Here is a 13,435-nt window from a genome sequence, read left to right as displayed (position 1 = left end):
ACTTCAAGACACACAGAATAAATCACAGCAAGGCCTCCTTGGTGCAGTCAACATGAATGTCTAGCTCATACCAAAGACTTGACAAGCACAGAAAACATTGTTTTAAAATCTGGCTTTCATAAACCAACATATGAAGAAATCTAAGAGCATACCTTCATTCCCAATGGCTGTCTGATCAACTTCAGTGTTGGAAGATTTCAATTCTGTACCAGAGGGCATAAAAAAAGATCCATCTGTCTGTGTAGTTCCTTCTTCCTGACACACGGAAGTATCTTTTAGTGAATAAACAAATTTTCTGGGTCGTCTTTTAAAACTGGAAAGGGAACTTATTGTTGTCAAGCCTGACTTTCTAAGTCCGTTACCATTACCAGCAGCTGGTGTTAGAATACTGTCTCCAGGAGAGCCAGAGGAAATCTTGGCATTTTCTTTAGAGTATTTATGATGGCAACTGCTATGAACTTCCAAGTCTGTTAAAGTTGTGTTTTCCATTAAGAAGGAAGCATTTTCTGAGTCATTTATGACAGAGGCCTGCTTAGTCTCACAGCCTTTCATAAGGGCTGGGCTGTTTAACATTTCAATGGATGCTGAAGAATTTTTGGAACCTGCTGGTTTTTCTGGAGAATTAGCATTTAATAATTTGTGGACATTTATTAGACTTGATGTATTCAGTATATGTGATTCTAAAGTACTTGTATGAGCATTCTCTTTGGAAGTAGATGGTATGTGGTCTTCAGAATTTCTCTTGGCATATATATTAGGAGGTGAAACACTAGAACATGAAGACACTTTTTCCAGCTGTGTTATTTCAAGACCAGACAAGTCCAACTGAGACCATGCTGAGAGTACAGAAGATGGCATTTCTTCTTCGACACGTATGTTAATTTGATCAGCACAGTAGTTTTGTGTTCTGCTACCTGGAATGATCATTCTGTGCAGATTATACTTTGAGGAATTTAACTCTGTTTCATATGTTTCTGTATTGACATCTTTAGAATCCCCTTTGACTGCATTATTTTCTTGAAGACCATCATGTTTTGCTTTATCATAGTTATTCTTTCTCCATTTGGCTGTTCTCATTTCTCTGTGGAAAGTTTTGCCATTTGTAAGGCATACAGAAAAAATACTCTCAGGTTCTCCTGCAGTGTCAGATTCTTCGTGCAACTCTTCATCTTTATTTGGTGTATTTTGATTTAACTTACTGGGAAGTATGTCTGTTCCAAAGCAGCTACCTAATAATTTTCCAAAATCTGTAAATAATTAGAAAATCATCAAAATTAGATTTTATTTGTTAAGTCAACTGGTTATTTTATTGGCTGATCATACATTGCAAAAAGTTTGATCAAGTATTTAATTCATTAATACACTGCCTGGGTCCAGAGTACCTGAGAGATCATCTCTCTGCCTATACCCCACAAAGAGCGCTACACTCAGCCGATAGCAACCGGCTAGTGATCCTTGGCCCCAAGGAAGCACGTTTGGCCTCAACCAGGGCCACGTTATTCTCTATCCTGGAGCCTAACAGGTGCAATGAGTTCCCAGAGGAGATCTGGGCCCCATGCGAGCTATTACAATTCCACAGGACCTGCAAAATAGAGCTCTTCTGCCAGGCATCTGAGTCCAGGCCAGTGACATTATTGCCCCCTGCCCCCCATCTAGATATGCACAATCTATATCATTGTGGACGAAATGTCACCTGAACAAGTTATGTCATGTTATGACTGTTGATAACGTTAAGACTGTTGACAGTTACCAAATTTATTCTGTACACTGTTACTCATCTAATGTTTTCTGTAAAATGCCAAGTCGCAAGGGAGGGCAGTATATAAAAACAAATAAATAATTGAACAGACATATAATTATGCTAACTAAATGAACTACTGTGGTAGGGAAAATGATTAAACTGATGATCAAATTTATAAAAATTGGCCTTATATACAATTTTAGATTATTGGCTATTTGTAGAAACATCAGTGTTTATAGTCTATAGTAGCGATCCCCAACCTTTTTCCGGTTGAGGACCGCCTCTGGGTTTGAGAGAAAGCTGCTGGCCTGGCCGTGCACATGCCCCCAGCAGGGGGCGCTAACGTCCATGCGCGGCAGCTCCGCGTGTGCACGTTAACGTCCACTGGCTTGCCGGAGCCTGCGCCTGCCTCTTCCCCCCACTCTCACGGCAAGAAGCTACCCGGGCCGAGGACCGGGGGTTGGTGACCCCCTGGTCTATAGAAGCTTTTAAATAATGTAAATGAAGAATAATATAAGCATTTTAGTTTAAGATAGACCAACAGGCTGAGCAAGTATGACACATCTGAAATTCTATGGAGACAGAATTTTTGGTAGGGGATTAGCTTAATTGTCATGGAATTATAATAAGTGCATGTAAGTCAAGATCATATTATACAATCATTGTGATTTAATATTCCAGTAATAAAATATAAAAGATTAAATATGGCTATAAATAGCAGTGCTCACTTTGGTTCTTGCGGTCATCTTCTGAACACAAGTTTTCTATTCCTGTTGTAGACAGTATGTTTGTACTGTTCTTATCAGGACTTCTCCCATACTTGGATAAAAGCTCTTGCATGATCTGAAAACAAAAAAAGGGACAGTTATACAAATTAAATATAAGTTAAGAGCACTTCTCACTGACCCTTATTCCCATTCATGGAAAGGTAGCTTAAAGATGTTAAAAATAGGTAAATAGATAAAAATTAAGAAGGTTTTTTGTATCCTGCTTTTTATTAACTGAAGGAGTCTCAAAACGGCTTGCAATTGCCTTCCTTTCCTCTTCCCACAACAGATACCCTATGAGGTAGGTGAGGTTGAGAGAATTCTGAGAGAACTGTAACTAGACCAAGGTCACTCAGCTGGCTGCACGTGGAGGAGTGGGGAAAACAAACCTAGCTTCCAGATTAGAGACCACCACTCTTAGCCGCTATGCCAAGCTGGTCACTATCTTAAACCCTTTCAACCCAGGGCTTAGATTTGCGCTATTAGAGTTCTAGACACATTTAACACAAACAGATTTGGGGGCAAAAAAAAAATTCCCATGAAATAACATCTGATCATACAGTTCCAAGAACAAAAGTGGAAGATAACTGGAAAACTAGATTATGGAAGATATTGTTTGACAGACTTTTATTTAAGGCTTATATAAACCATTTGTAATCGACACTACAAAGTTACAAAGCAGCTTACAAAAGATAGGACATGTAACACAATCCATAAAAAGGAGTTATAAGAAAACATAAATGTAAGAAGTCACAGCAAAAATTCACAATATTAAATCTGTAAACAGCAGAAGCATAAAAATCATTAGATACTAAGCCCAAGAGAACTTACCAACTAAGAACCATCACACAAGGTCATAAGAAACTTTGAACCAACCTCCAGAGCAAATGAGATTTGAGTGCTGTGTAGTGGTTCAGTGCTGGACTAGAATCTTAAAGATCCACTGAATTCAGTGGTCATATCTGGAATAACTTTGCAAAGGAGCACATTATTAATTGGCAACTTAGATTCCCCCTTTCCACTGGCTTCCTCTTTCATATCATTGGCAGTGTTTCCTGTTTCCAGAAGCAGCTTTACATGGAGATCAGTAAGCTACAACAGGAGGGGAAAGCAGCAATGTTCCACCCTGCTGAGGGAAATTTAAGTCTGGATCAACCCACTTTATCTCAGCCTAACTGCTTGCTGGTTGATAGATGTGAGGACAAATTGGAGTAAGGAAGAACAATGTTGAAAGCCCCTCTAAATTCCAGAGGGGAGAAGAGTGGGGTTCAAATATTTAATAAATCAAAAATTGCCTGTTGTGTCCTTTTAATTCTTTAATGCTACTCACCGAAGCAAGTCTTTCACTATGTTGCTTTTTTCCAGAAACTGCCTTATCTCTTGTAGCTAAAATTCAAACAACATAAATTTATTTATAAACCATTTGTAATTGTGTTGCAAATCGTATTAGAATTTATATCTTTAATACTCAGCTTCCCAGCACAGTAGTTTATATCAAAGATATATATATATTTAAAATTCTGGCATAATCACATTGTTTTCTTTTACCTATTAGCACTGTTGGGGAAAGCGTAGGGGGTGTAGCCAGTGAACTTGACCAAGACATTTCAGGATCTGCTTCTGCTCCCAAGCTTTCAGAAATGCATTTTGGTGTCTGAGCCTTAAACATATCAAAGTAATAGTTTTTAAATCAAAAATCTAAAATAATTTTACTCAAATTGCTGAAGTATTTGAGGGAGAAAAATTACCTGAAAAATTTTCGGTGTAGAAAGCAAACTTCCATTTAACACTGAAAAACATCAAGCCAGACAGTAATTTTCTGTCATCTCTTAAGATTAACCTATAATACTTTCAAAACAGTGAACATTGAAAGACAACACTGCATACCAGATTTATTTCCTAGAGGTGTTCCACATATGTTTCTTAAAACAGCTGGGCTGACATAAAAATAAAGGGGAAAAAATGTTACTAAAGAAATACAGTGAAGTGAAACTCTCACTATCACAATGCTGAACTTGATAATTGGCTCTTGTATTAGAATGGGTCAGGACTATTTGGTCTGCCCTGGGCTCTGCAGGGATATCGGTACAGGACTCAGCACTGGCTGTGACAGTGCAAATGAACGTAGACTAATGAGATCTGGGTGCCAGAATGCTAAAAATAGGCAATTATCATGTACCTTGCCATGAGACAGGTGTTTGAAGGAGGATTGATGACATCATCTGATTGATCCACTCTTGTCCTTGTTGCAGGAGCTTCACTAACAGGTATGTCTGCAATAAAGATATATAATAGTTTTTTAAAAAATCTAAAATGCCGGTAGCCATCAATGTTAAAGTTAAAGAATAGTTCAGCACTATGTACATGAATTTCTATGTTTGCTTTTATATAGATCTAAGTTTGTTTAAGAGCCTCTTGTGGCGCAGAGTGGTAAGGCAGCCGTCTGAAAGCTTTGCCCATAAGGCTGGGAGTTCAATCACAGCAGCCGGCTCAAGGTTGACTCAGCCTTCCATCCTTCCGAGGTCGGTAAAATGAGTACCCAGCTTGCTGCTGGGGGGTAAACGGTAATGACTGGGGAAGGCACTGGCAAACCACCCCGTATTGAGTCTGCCATGAAAACGCTAGAGGGCGTCACCCCAAGGGTCAGACATGACTCGGTGCTTACACAGGGGATACCTTTACCTTTAAGTTTGTTTATTTGGTTCAGTTTCTGACAATACTGAATTCAGAATTATTACTGGAGAAGAAAATTAGTAAAGGTCTGACCCTTGGGGTGACGCCCTCTAGCGTTTTCATGGCAGACTCAATACGGATGGTTTGCCAGTGCCTTCCCCAGTCATTACCGTTTACCCCCCAGCAAGCTGGGTACTCATTTTACCGACCTCGGAAGGATGGAAGGCTAAGTTAACCTTGAGCCGGCTGCTGGGATTGAACTCCCAGCCTCATGGACAAAGCTTTCAGACGGCTGCCTTACCCCTCTGCGCCACAAGAGGCTCTTTGCGCCACAAGAGGCTCTTGAAGAAAATTAACGCTCCTGCAAAAAATATTTTCTCCCATCTTTATTTAGCCCAGAAGATGGCTCCATACCTTGACTTGGCCAATCTAGCCAAATGGCTTCATGCCAAAGTAGCCTTGAGGCTAGATAATTGCAATTATGCACTCTACATGGGTCTGGAACTCCACCTGGTACAGAATGCTGCAGCCTTGTTTTTACTGCATTACCTTTTACTGTAATTCACTTTACATCACACCTCAGACAGTGTTTTGTTTGCACTATTTTCTAATTTTGTAATACTAGTAGTACTGCATATTTTATTGAATGGGGAGGAGGGACCGGGGAGTAGGTCGGGGATGGAAAAGGGAAGGAGAGAAAGGGGAGAGGGAAGTGGGGAGGGAACGGGTTTGCATATGTATTTGTGAGTGAGGGGGGTGGATTAAATGGCTTCAGAACAGGTATGTGGGTGTCACTACTTTCATTGTTATCTGGATTGATTCTCTGTGAGAATGCCAGACCATAAACACACACATGGTCTCCAACTCCATAGAGATGAAGTCCATCCAAACAAGCAGACGGAATTTGCTGCAATATTGAATTCCAAACGAGGAACAATTCCAAAGTAAGAACGTGAATAGAGTGTACTGAATGAGGTTAGTGGTCCACTTAGTCCAGCAAGCTAGAGGAAGAGCTGTTTTTTTTTTACCCCACTTTTCACTATTCAAAAGAGTCCCAAAGCGGCCTGTGAACACCTTTCCCTTCCTTTCCCCACAACAGATACCCTGTGAGGAATGCAGGGCTAAGACAACTCTAACAGAAATGCTCTGAAAGAACTGTGACTAGCCTCAGGTCACCCAGCTAGCCACATGTGGAGGGGTGGGAATCAAACCTGGTTCTCAAGATTAGAGGCTGCTGTTCTTATCCACTACATCATGTTGGCTCTCTATTTTGTACACCAGCCAACCAGTTTGCCTGGAGAACCAAACAGACACCATAGAGGCCAGGGGATTCCCCTGATACTGCCTTCTTGCACTGGAATTCAGAAGTCTGCTGTCTTTGTATACGGAGTTTACCTTTGCTCATCACGACCAGTAGCCATTTGATGGACCTCTCAACTACGAATCTGTCTAACTTCTCTTTTAAAGCCACCTAAGCTTGAGGCCATCACTGGGTCCCCTGACTTTGAATTCCGTGGCTTAGTATTAACTGAGTACAGAATTATTTCCCGTTTTTTTTTTGTACTGAACCTATTTCCCAACAACTTCATTGGGTACCCCCAGATCAAGAGTTAAAAAGGGGGCAGAAGTCATCCATCGTCTCCACCCAATCGTAATTTTATAAGCCTTATTTGGCTTCCTTCTAGACAAACAGACCCAGGAAGGTGCTCCAATGCATTAAACAGCTGGGTTAACCTCTTTTGTACTTTTTCCAGCTCTGCAATGTCCTTTTGAGAATCATTAACCAGAACTGCACGCAGTACTCCAGATGGCACCACAACATAGCTCTATATAAGGGCATTACACTATGTGCAACACTATGGTTTGGATTCAAAGCCATGCAAGTGGAATTGTGTTCACATCATATTCTTTTTATTTATTTATTATTTGATTTATTACCCGCCACTCCTGGATTAGCTGGCTCGTGGAGAGTTACAATGAAAATCCCCACAATAAAACATAAAAACCCAATCTTTAAAATTAAAAACAGGGACAGTGATCCAATTCCTGAGCCCCTACCCACCACCCAACTCAACAGACCCTCACCATATCCTGTGCCTCAGGGGGATAAACAGAAAGCATGAGATTACAGCTATGGTAAGAAGGGTCCAAAGATCTTAATCGATCTGGCATCAACCAAATACCTGGCGGAAGTGCTCTGTTTTGCTGGCCCTGTGAAATTGAGAAAGCTCTTCCAGGATCTCATTCCACCCTGGTCAAGGTCAGACACACCTCCCTTGGGCCGTGAACAACCAACAGACCTGCACCCACAGAGCAAAAGAACCTGCGGGGGAGGGGCCATAAGGCAACAGGCGGTCCCTCAGATATGTGGGGCCCAGGCAACAACTCTCCTACATTCTATGGATTTCCCCCGACTGAAACCCCCTTGCTTTGTTAGGGTTGGAGATCCCTCAAAAACTGTAAAGGATTTCGTCTGAATGCTGTAGTGCAACAGGGTAAACTGGAGAATCTCCGTTTGCAGAAGATATCTATTTCAAAGCTGATTTATGTTTTCCATAACAAATATCATCACAATATACTCTTAAGACTTTGAAATTTTACATGCAAAACTTCTCACCTGCTTCTGTTTTGCTCTGATCCATTTCTTTCATGGGTGAACCAGACAACGGTAAGATCTTACTCTGTTCTTTAAAAATCATTGGTGTTGAAGCAAACTGGCTGTTTGCAAAGAGCTTCTTCTTTGGCATCTTAAAAGTGCATTGATCCAAGCAGCTAGCTTTAAATTCAGCATCTTCTGATATTCTGGAGTCATATGGTGGAACTTCTGAACTCAGCTCTTCAAACCAGTTGAGACTTATTGGTCCTAAGTCTAATAAAAGTGATATATTCAGGATTTTCCAGGGTAAAAAGAACTGGGGTTTTTTGTACCTCACTTTTTACTACCTGAAGAAGTCTCAAAGTGGCTTACAACTGCCCACCTTTTCTCTCCCCACAACAGCACCCTGTGAGGTTCAGAAAACACTGTGGCTGACCCAAGATCATCCAGCTGGCTGAATGTGGAGGACTGGGACTCAAACTGGTTCTCCCGATTCGAGGCTGTCACTCTTAACCAGTACATGCTGGCTCTCAAGAAATAATTAAAAAAAAACCCACAATATCCTTAAGCCCCACATTTTAAAAATGAATGTAGTGCTTTCATAAAAGTCAAGCCAAACCAAGCCTACACAATTACATTATCCTGAGGTTTCATGCCCCAGATCAGAGTCCCCAATATTTTTCAGCCTGTGGGCAGCTTTGGAATTCTAGTTCAGGGTGGTGGGTGCAACCACAAAATGGTTGCTGCAGGAAGCAGAGCAAGCCACAGTGGAAGGGTACTTTTAAAAAAGGAAAGCAGAGTGAAAGAAAACAAGACCAACACTGAGGTAGCTGCTCCCGCTGAAACAATGTTGCTTTAATCCACACAGCCCATCGGATTTCCACTAGCCAATCAGAAGTCCTGCTGGGTAAAAGCACAACCCAGGTACACTCATTTCCTAAAAAACAGTGAGCACCATTCTTATATGCTGCTTTTCTCTAGCTGAAGGAGTCTCAAAACAGCTTACAGTTGCCTTCCCTTTCCTCTCTCCACAACAGAGACCCTGTGAGATAGGTGCGGCTGAGAGATATCACCGCTCAGTCAGAACACCTTTAGCAGTGGCTGGGTGTAAACTGGCTAACAAAGTGTTTTTCAGGAACTACACAAAATAATGCAGTTTTACAATGTCATTGTTGATAAAATAGGAGATAACCTGATCGGTATATAAAAAGCAAACTGTAATACCAAAGGGGACCATAATGAGACGCCACAGACTTATTGACTATTAAAAGTATTTGGATGTATTTCAAAATTAAAAATCATAGAATTACAAACTCAGATAAGTCTAAATATCCCTTGAAGAAGTATTTAATAAGCATGCTACTGACTAGGAAGTCGTTCTGGGTTAAAGTCTGCTAAAAATTCCACTATACAACCATAAATGTAAGCTTGCATCAAATACCTTTAAGAGTTATGATTGTATATTGTATGGACAACATCAGCATTAGCTCAGTGGGTCCCAGTAATTCATTCAGGAACTGGGTAATAAATCGTTCATTCATTAACTTCTTTAAAATGCTTTTATGACACGGATATCTTAAACTGAACTGGTTCACTGCTCAGAATGGCAACAGCTCCTCCAGGGTTTCAGGAGGAACTCTTTTACATCCCTTACTGCTTAGTCCTTTTTATTAGAGATGCCAGAGATTAAACCTGGACACTTTGATAACTTTGTTACATTACTACTTTTGGATGAGTATCTGCCAGTTCATGCTTGCACAAATTTTAGGAAATATACTAATCTGATTAAAAATAAAATGTGCATAAAGGAAATTGTTTTCAAATAATTCTTTATCAAATACATAATTTATGTATGATGGCTACAGAAGAGAATCATTCATAGTGTCCACAATTAAGTTTTACAACTTCAAGTCATACCTGATTCACTGCATTGTGTTTTGAACATTTCGAAGAAAGATGATCTCCCCTTAGATGTGGGAACATTCTTCTTATCCATAGCATCACTGGTATTGTTAAACAAACCTGGAAAATAGTTACAATGTGCTCAAACTTAGCTATCATAGTCTTTTATTTTTCCACTGTCTTGAAATACACCATTATATTAAAAAAAACAGTGATTAGTACAGTGCCAACTGGTTAAATAAATATTGGACCATGCCCCTTAGAATTAATCACATTTAACAGCCGGGTGTATAATGATTAATGTTTTAAACTGCCTCTAGAAAGCCCCAGGTCCTAATCATAATAAAAACTCAGGGAGATGAGCTTGGCCCAGTCATTTTCTCTAAACTTAACCTATTCTCAGGGTAAAATGACATACATAGCTTCATGTTCCATGGAGAAAAGGTAGTATTAAGTACATTCATTGAAAAAAATAAAAATGGTTTTCAGTTTTAAAACCCAATACCATCTTTCTCCATTTGCTAACAGTATGTAGCTGCTGGTGTCACTGAACAGCACTCCTATTTCATGAGGACAGTGTTGTATCATCCAGCTGCTTTTTTGTTACAAGAACACTGGAAGGAGAAAGGAACCCATTTCAGACCACTGCAATACAGTCACCTAGGATTGCCACCAGCGGGGAATGGAGGGCGTACGGCTTTCAGATCCAAGCTGTGAAACTCCTGTAGAGTTGGGGATGGAGGTCAGGGACCTCACTGGGGTACAATGCCATAAAGTGTACCCTCAAAAACATCCCTTTTCTCCAGGGGAGAATATAACCCGGAGATGAACTGCAAATCTAGGGGATCTCCAGGCCCCACCTGGAGGCTGCCATCACAACAGTTAGTCCCCTCTGCCACTGGTATAAAAGAAATGATTAAAGGCTCTGCTGTGCTGCCCCATTTTTCCACTCAGTCCCATGTACATCCCAGTGGGCATCACTACACCCTGTGCAATTAATTGTACATGTCCCATACACAATTACTCTGTGCTGAATTTCTTTCTGTCCATTTTCTCCACTTTCGTGTAAAGTTGCAAAAAAACCCTTCATCCCTCCACTAATGCTGCCTTATTCTAAGTTCTTCTTCAGCCCTTCCTCATGGAGAAAGGTGCTTAGACCCTCAAGTATTTGTTTACTTACTTACATTTCCTTACTGATTTTCTCCCCAAGGGGACCCAAAGCCACTCACATTGTTCTCCATTTTTATCCTCACAAGAACCCTGCGAGGTGGGTTAGGCTGAGACTGTAGGACTTGGCCCAAGGTCACCCAGCAAGCTTCCATGACAGAGGGGGGATTTGAACATGGGTCCCCCAGATCCTAGTCCAATGCTCCAGCCACAACACACTTTAGCCCCACTTTTAAAGACCTGGATACACCTCACCCTGCTACCCCCCCTCCCTCCCAAATACATCTCCGCTCTGGGTCCTAGGTTCCCACTACACATGATCATGTACCTTTCCTAACCATTGCAACCGCACCGGAGCCGCTCCCCGGAGATGATAAGCAAAAACAAACGTCAGAAACCCAGCAGTGGAAAGGCTGCCTTTTCCCCGCCCCAGCCTGATCTCAGATCTAGGCTGAAGGTGGGTTTTTCTTTTTTAAAGTTTATGTATGGACAAATCCTCATTCACTGCAACGGCAAGGCTGCCTAATTGAAAGGGGAGGAAATAAATGTCCTCCCCTAAAAAGCAAGACCCCCCCACCCCAGAGTGGAGACGCGCCCCTTCCCTTGGCTGAGGACTCCCCTGAGGGGGAAGGAGCCACCCCACAGCACGAGCGAGAACCAGCTTCACCGAGGGGCCCAGCAGCTCACAAGCCCCACACCAACCAAGCACGGCTAAAAGACCGACCAGCCTCCGTGCCGCGTCAGGAGCGGAACCGTCTTCTCAAAACACAAAATCCGGCGCCAAATCTCGCGCGCGCGTGCGCAGTCGGAACGAAAGCGGAGGCTCGGCTCCAGCTTCGTCCCGAGGAGGGAAGCGCCGCAGCGCCGCAGCCGAGTCCCGGCGCTCGATAAAGGTGGTCTCTGCCGGGGCCACAAGGGGAAAGAGGAGGCCGGAGAAAGATTCGTGGAGAAAGGACGCGGGCAATCGCTTCCCGCCGGGAAATCTCAGGCACGCAGGGAATGGTTACGATTCGCTTTGAGGATCATGGGAAATGTAGTTCTCTCTCTCTCTGTGTCTGTGTGTGTGTGTCTGTGTGTGTGAGAGCGAGCGAGTGTTGGCATGTGAGTTTTTATGTAACGCTTTAAAAAAGAGGCAACAACAGCTAAAATTCCTGTAGGGTTATTTTGCCTGAAAGTTGGATACAGCTGGCATTGTACAGCTGATTACAAACTTTACGCGTTTTTGTGCAGCGCTCAGCAGTATCCAAGATGCAGGCAGGAACTTTGTTCATTCCCATATTGTAACATACTGTTCTGTCCAAACTGCACAGAGGCAACAGGCACAAAACGGTCTTCCAACGCCATCGTTCTTTGATAAGCCATATCCCTCAAGATGTGCAGAGATTACAACTTTTTTCAGTTTCTCTCTGTTAGTAAACATTTGCCCTCTCAACTCCTACAGAACATACCAGCTAGTAGGACTAGTAGTACACCTATCTTGTATCACCAGCATTGGCAATGTAGTTTTATACACAGTACACCGTAATGACCTTTAAAGCTCAAAATTACTTGGGTCCAAAGTACCTTAGGGGCTGCCTCTTTTGTATGCTAACTGGTTTTCTGAGGACAGGCTGAATGGCCTTCATGCTCCACCCACCATGGCAAGAGGGGTCCCTGCTGGTTGTGAGCCTTCTCGATAATTGCCTCAAATCTTTGGAACTCCCTACCCCATGAGTTGCATCTGCCCCACGTATATTATGGGAAGTTTAGATACTTAAATCTGGTACCTGGAGCTATGAAGGTGTAAGACATATCCTACAAACCTGAAGGGGGCCCTGTTCTGCAGAAATATTTGAAATCCTAAAAAATACATTGTTTTTAAAGTTTTTTAAACCTGAAATGATAAAAGGAGTGTCTGGAGCTTTAAATAATGGATTCCCTCAGCAGTTGTTGCTAGGCAGCCAGGGGGTTCCAGGCTTCATTTGCCTATAAAAGGCAGGTCCATTTATTGGGACCAGGCCTGGCTAGGGTTGCCAGCTTCATGTTGGGGAAATTCCTGGAGATTTTGTGGTGGTCAGGTTGGAGAAGAGGCTTCATTTTCTCCAGGGGGACAGGTCTGTCATCTGGAGGCCAGTTGTAATTCTGGGAGATCTCAGATCCCAGCTGGAGGTTGGCAACCCTAGGCCTTGAAGCCACCTCTGGATGATATCACCCAACATGACACCCATTGATATCCACTAGCACTGCCACAACAGATTCTTCTGGAGCTCCTCACAATCCTTCCCAGTTCTCACCACCCTGAACAACTTGCAAGCAGGCCTGGCCAGCTGGTTGGCACACAACTGGATCACAGTTTTCCTGGGTAGAGTCTGTGGGTGGGGAGGAAAAGTTTAAGACATGGGCAGACAAAGGTAGGTAGGCTGCTGAGTCGGAAGAAGACAGGGTTGCCTGCTCCAAGTTAGGAAATACCGAAAGATCTGAGGAATAGAAATTGGGGTGGGTTAGATTTGGGGAGGGACAGACTCCACCATCCAAAGCACTATTTCTACTATGAGAATTAGGATTGCCAAATTCCAGGTGGGGGTGGAGATCACTGGGAATTGCATGCTT

The 13,435-nt window shown here is 42.4% G+C and overlaps 1 protein-coding gene across 5 annotated transcripts in view; it reads right to left on the bottom strand.

Moving 5' to 3' along the window:
• The window catches only part of BRCA2 (BRCA2 DNA repair associated), a 33,520-nt gene extending 21,640 nt beyond the window's left edge, over nucleotides 1-11,880 (bottom strand). The window contains exons 1-10 of one of the 5 annotated variants that reach the window (XM_077341834.1): nucleotides 11,549-11,880; nucleotides 9,695-9,799; nucleotides 7,799-8,050; nucleotides 4,688-4,781; nucleotides 4,396-4,445; nucleotides 4,257-4,297; nucleotides 4,057-4,168; nucleotides 3,839-3,894; nucleotides 2,470-2,584; nucleotides 153-1,247 (exon numbers count right to left, since the gene is read on the bottom strand). In XM_077341834.1, coding sequence (XP_077197949.1) covers nucleotides 153-1,247; nucleotides 2,470-2,584; nucleotides 3,839-3,894; nucleotides 4,057-4,168; nucleotides 4,257-4,297; nucleotides 4,396-4,445; nucleotides 4,688-4,781; nucleotides 7,799-8,050; nucleotides 9,695-9,773 — 1,894 coding nt within the window. In that variant the 5' untranslated portion in view covers nucleotides 9,774-9,799; nucleotides 11,549-11,880. Of the gene's footprint in view, nucleotides 1-152; nucleotides 1,248-2,469; nucleotides 2,585-3,838; nucleotides 3,895-4,056; nucleotides 4,169-4,256; nucleotides 4,298-4,395; nucleotides 4,446-4,687; nucleotides 4,782-7,798; nucleotides 8,051-9,694; nucleotides 9,800-11,174; nucleotides 11,514-11,548 lie in introns of those variants that run through there. The other 4 variants (XM_077341833.1, XM_077341832.1, XM_077341835.1 and 1 more) reach the window with 4 other exon arrangements.
• Nucleotides 11,881-13,435: the final 1,555 nt, after the last annotated feature.

The sequence above is a fragment of the Paroedura picta genome, chromosome 6 (assembly GCF_049243985.1).
Source record: "Paroedura picta isolate Pp20150507F chromosome 6, Ppicta_v3.0, whole genome shotgun sequence".
Lineage (NCBI taxonomy): Eukaryota > Metazoa > Chordata > Lepidosauria > Squamata > Gekkonidae > Paroedura > Paroedura picta.
The sequence above is the reverse complement of the archived record's forward strand: the minus strand, read 5'-3'. Positions and strand labels throughout refer to the sequence as shown.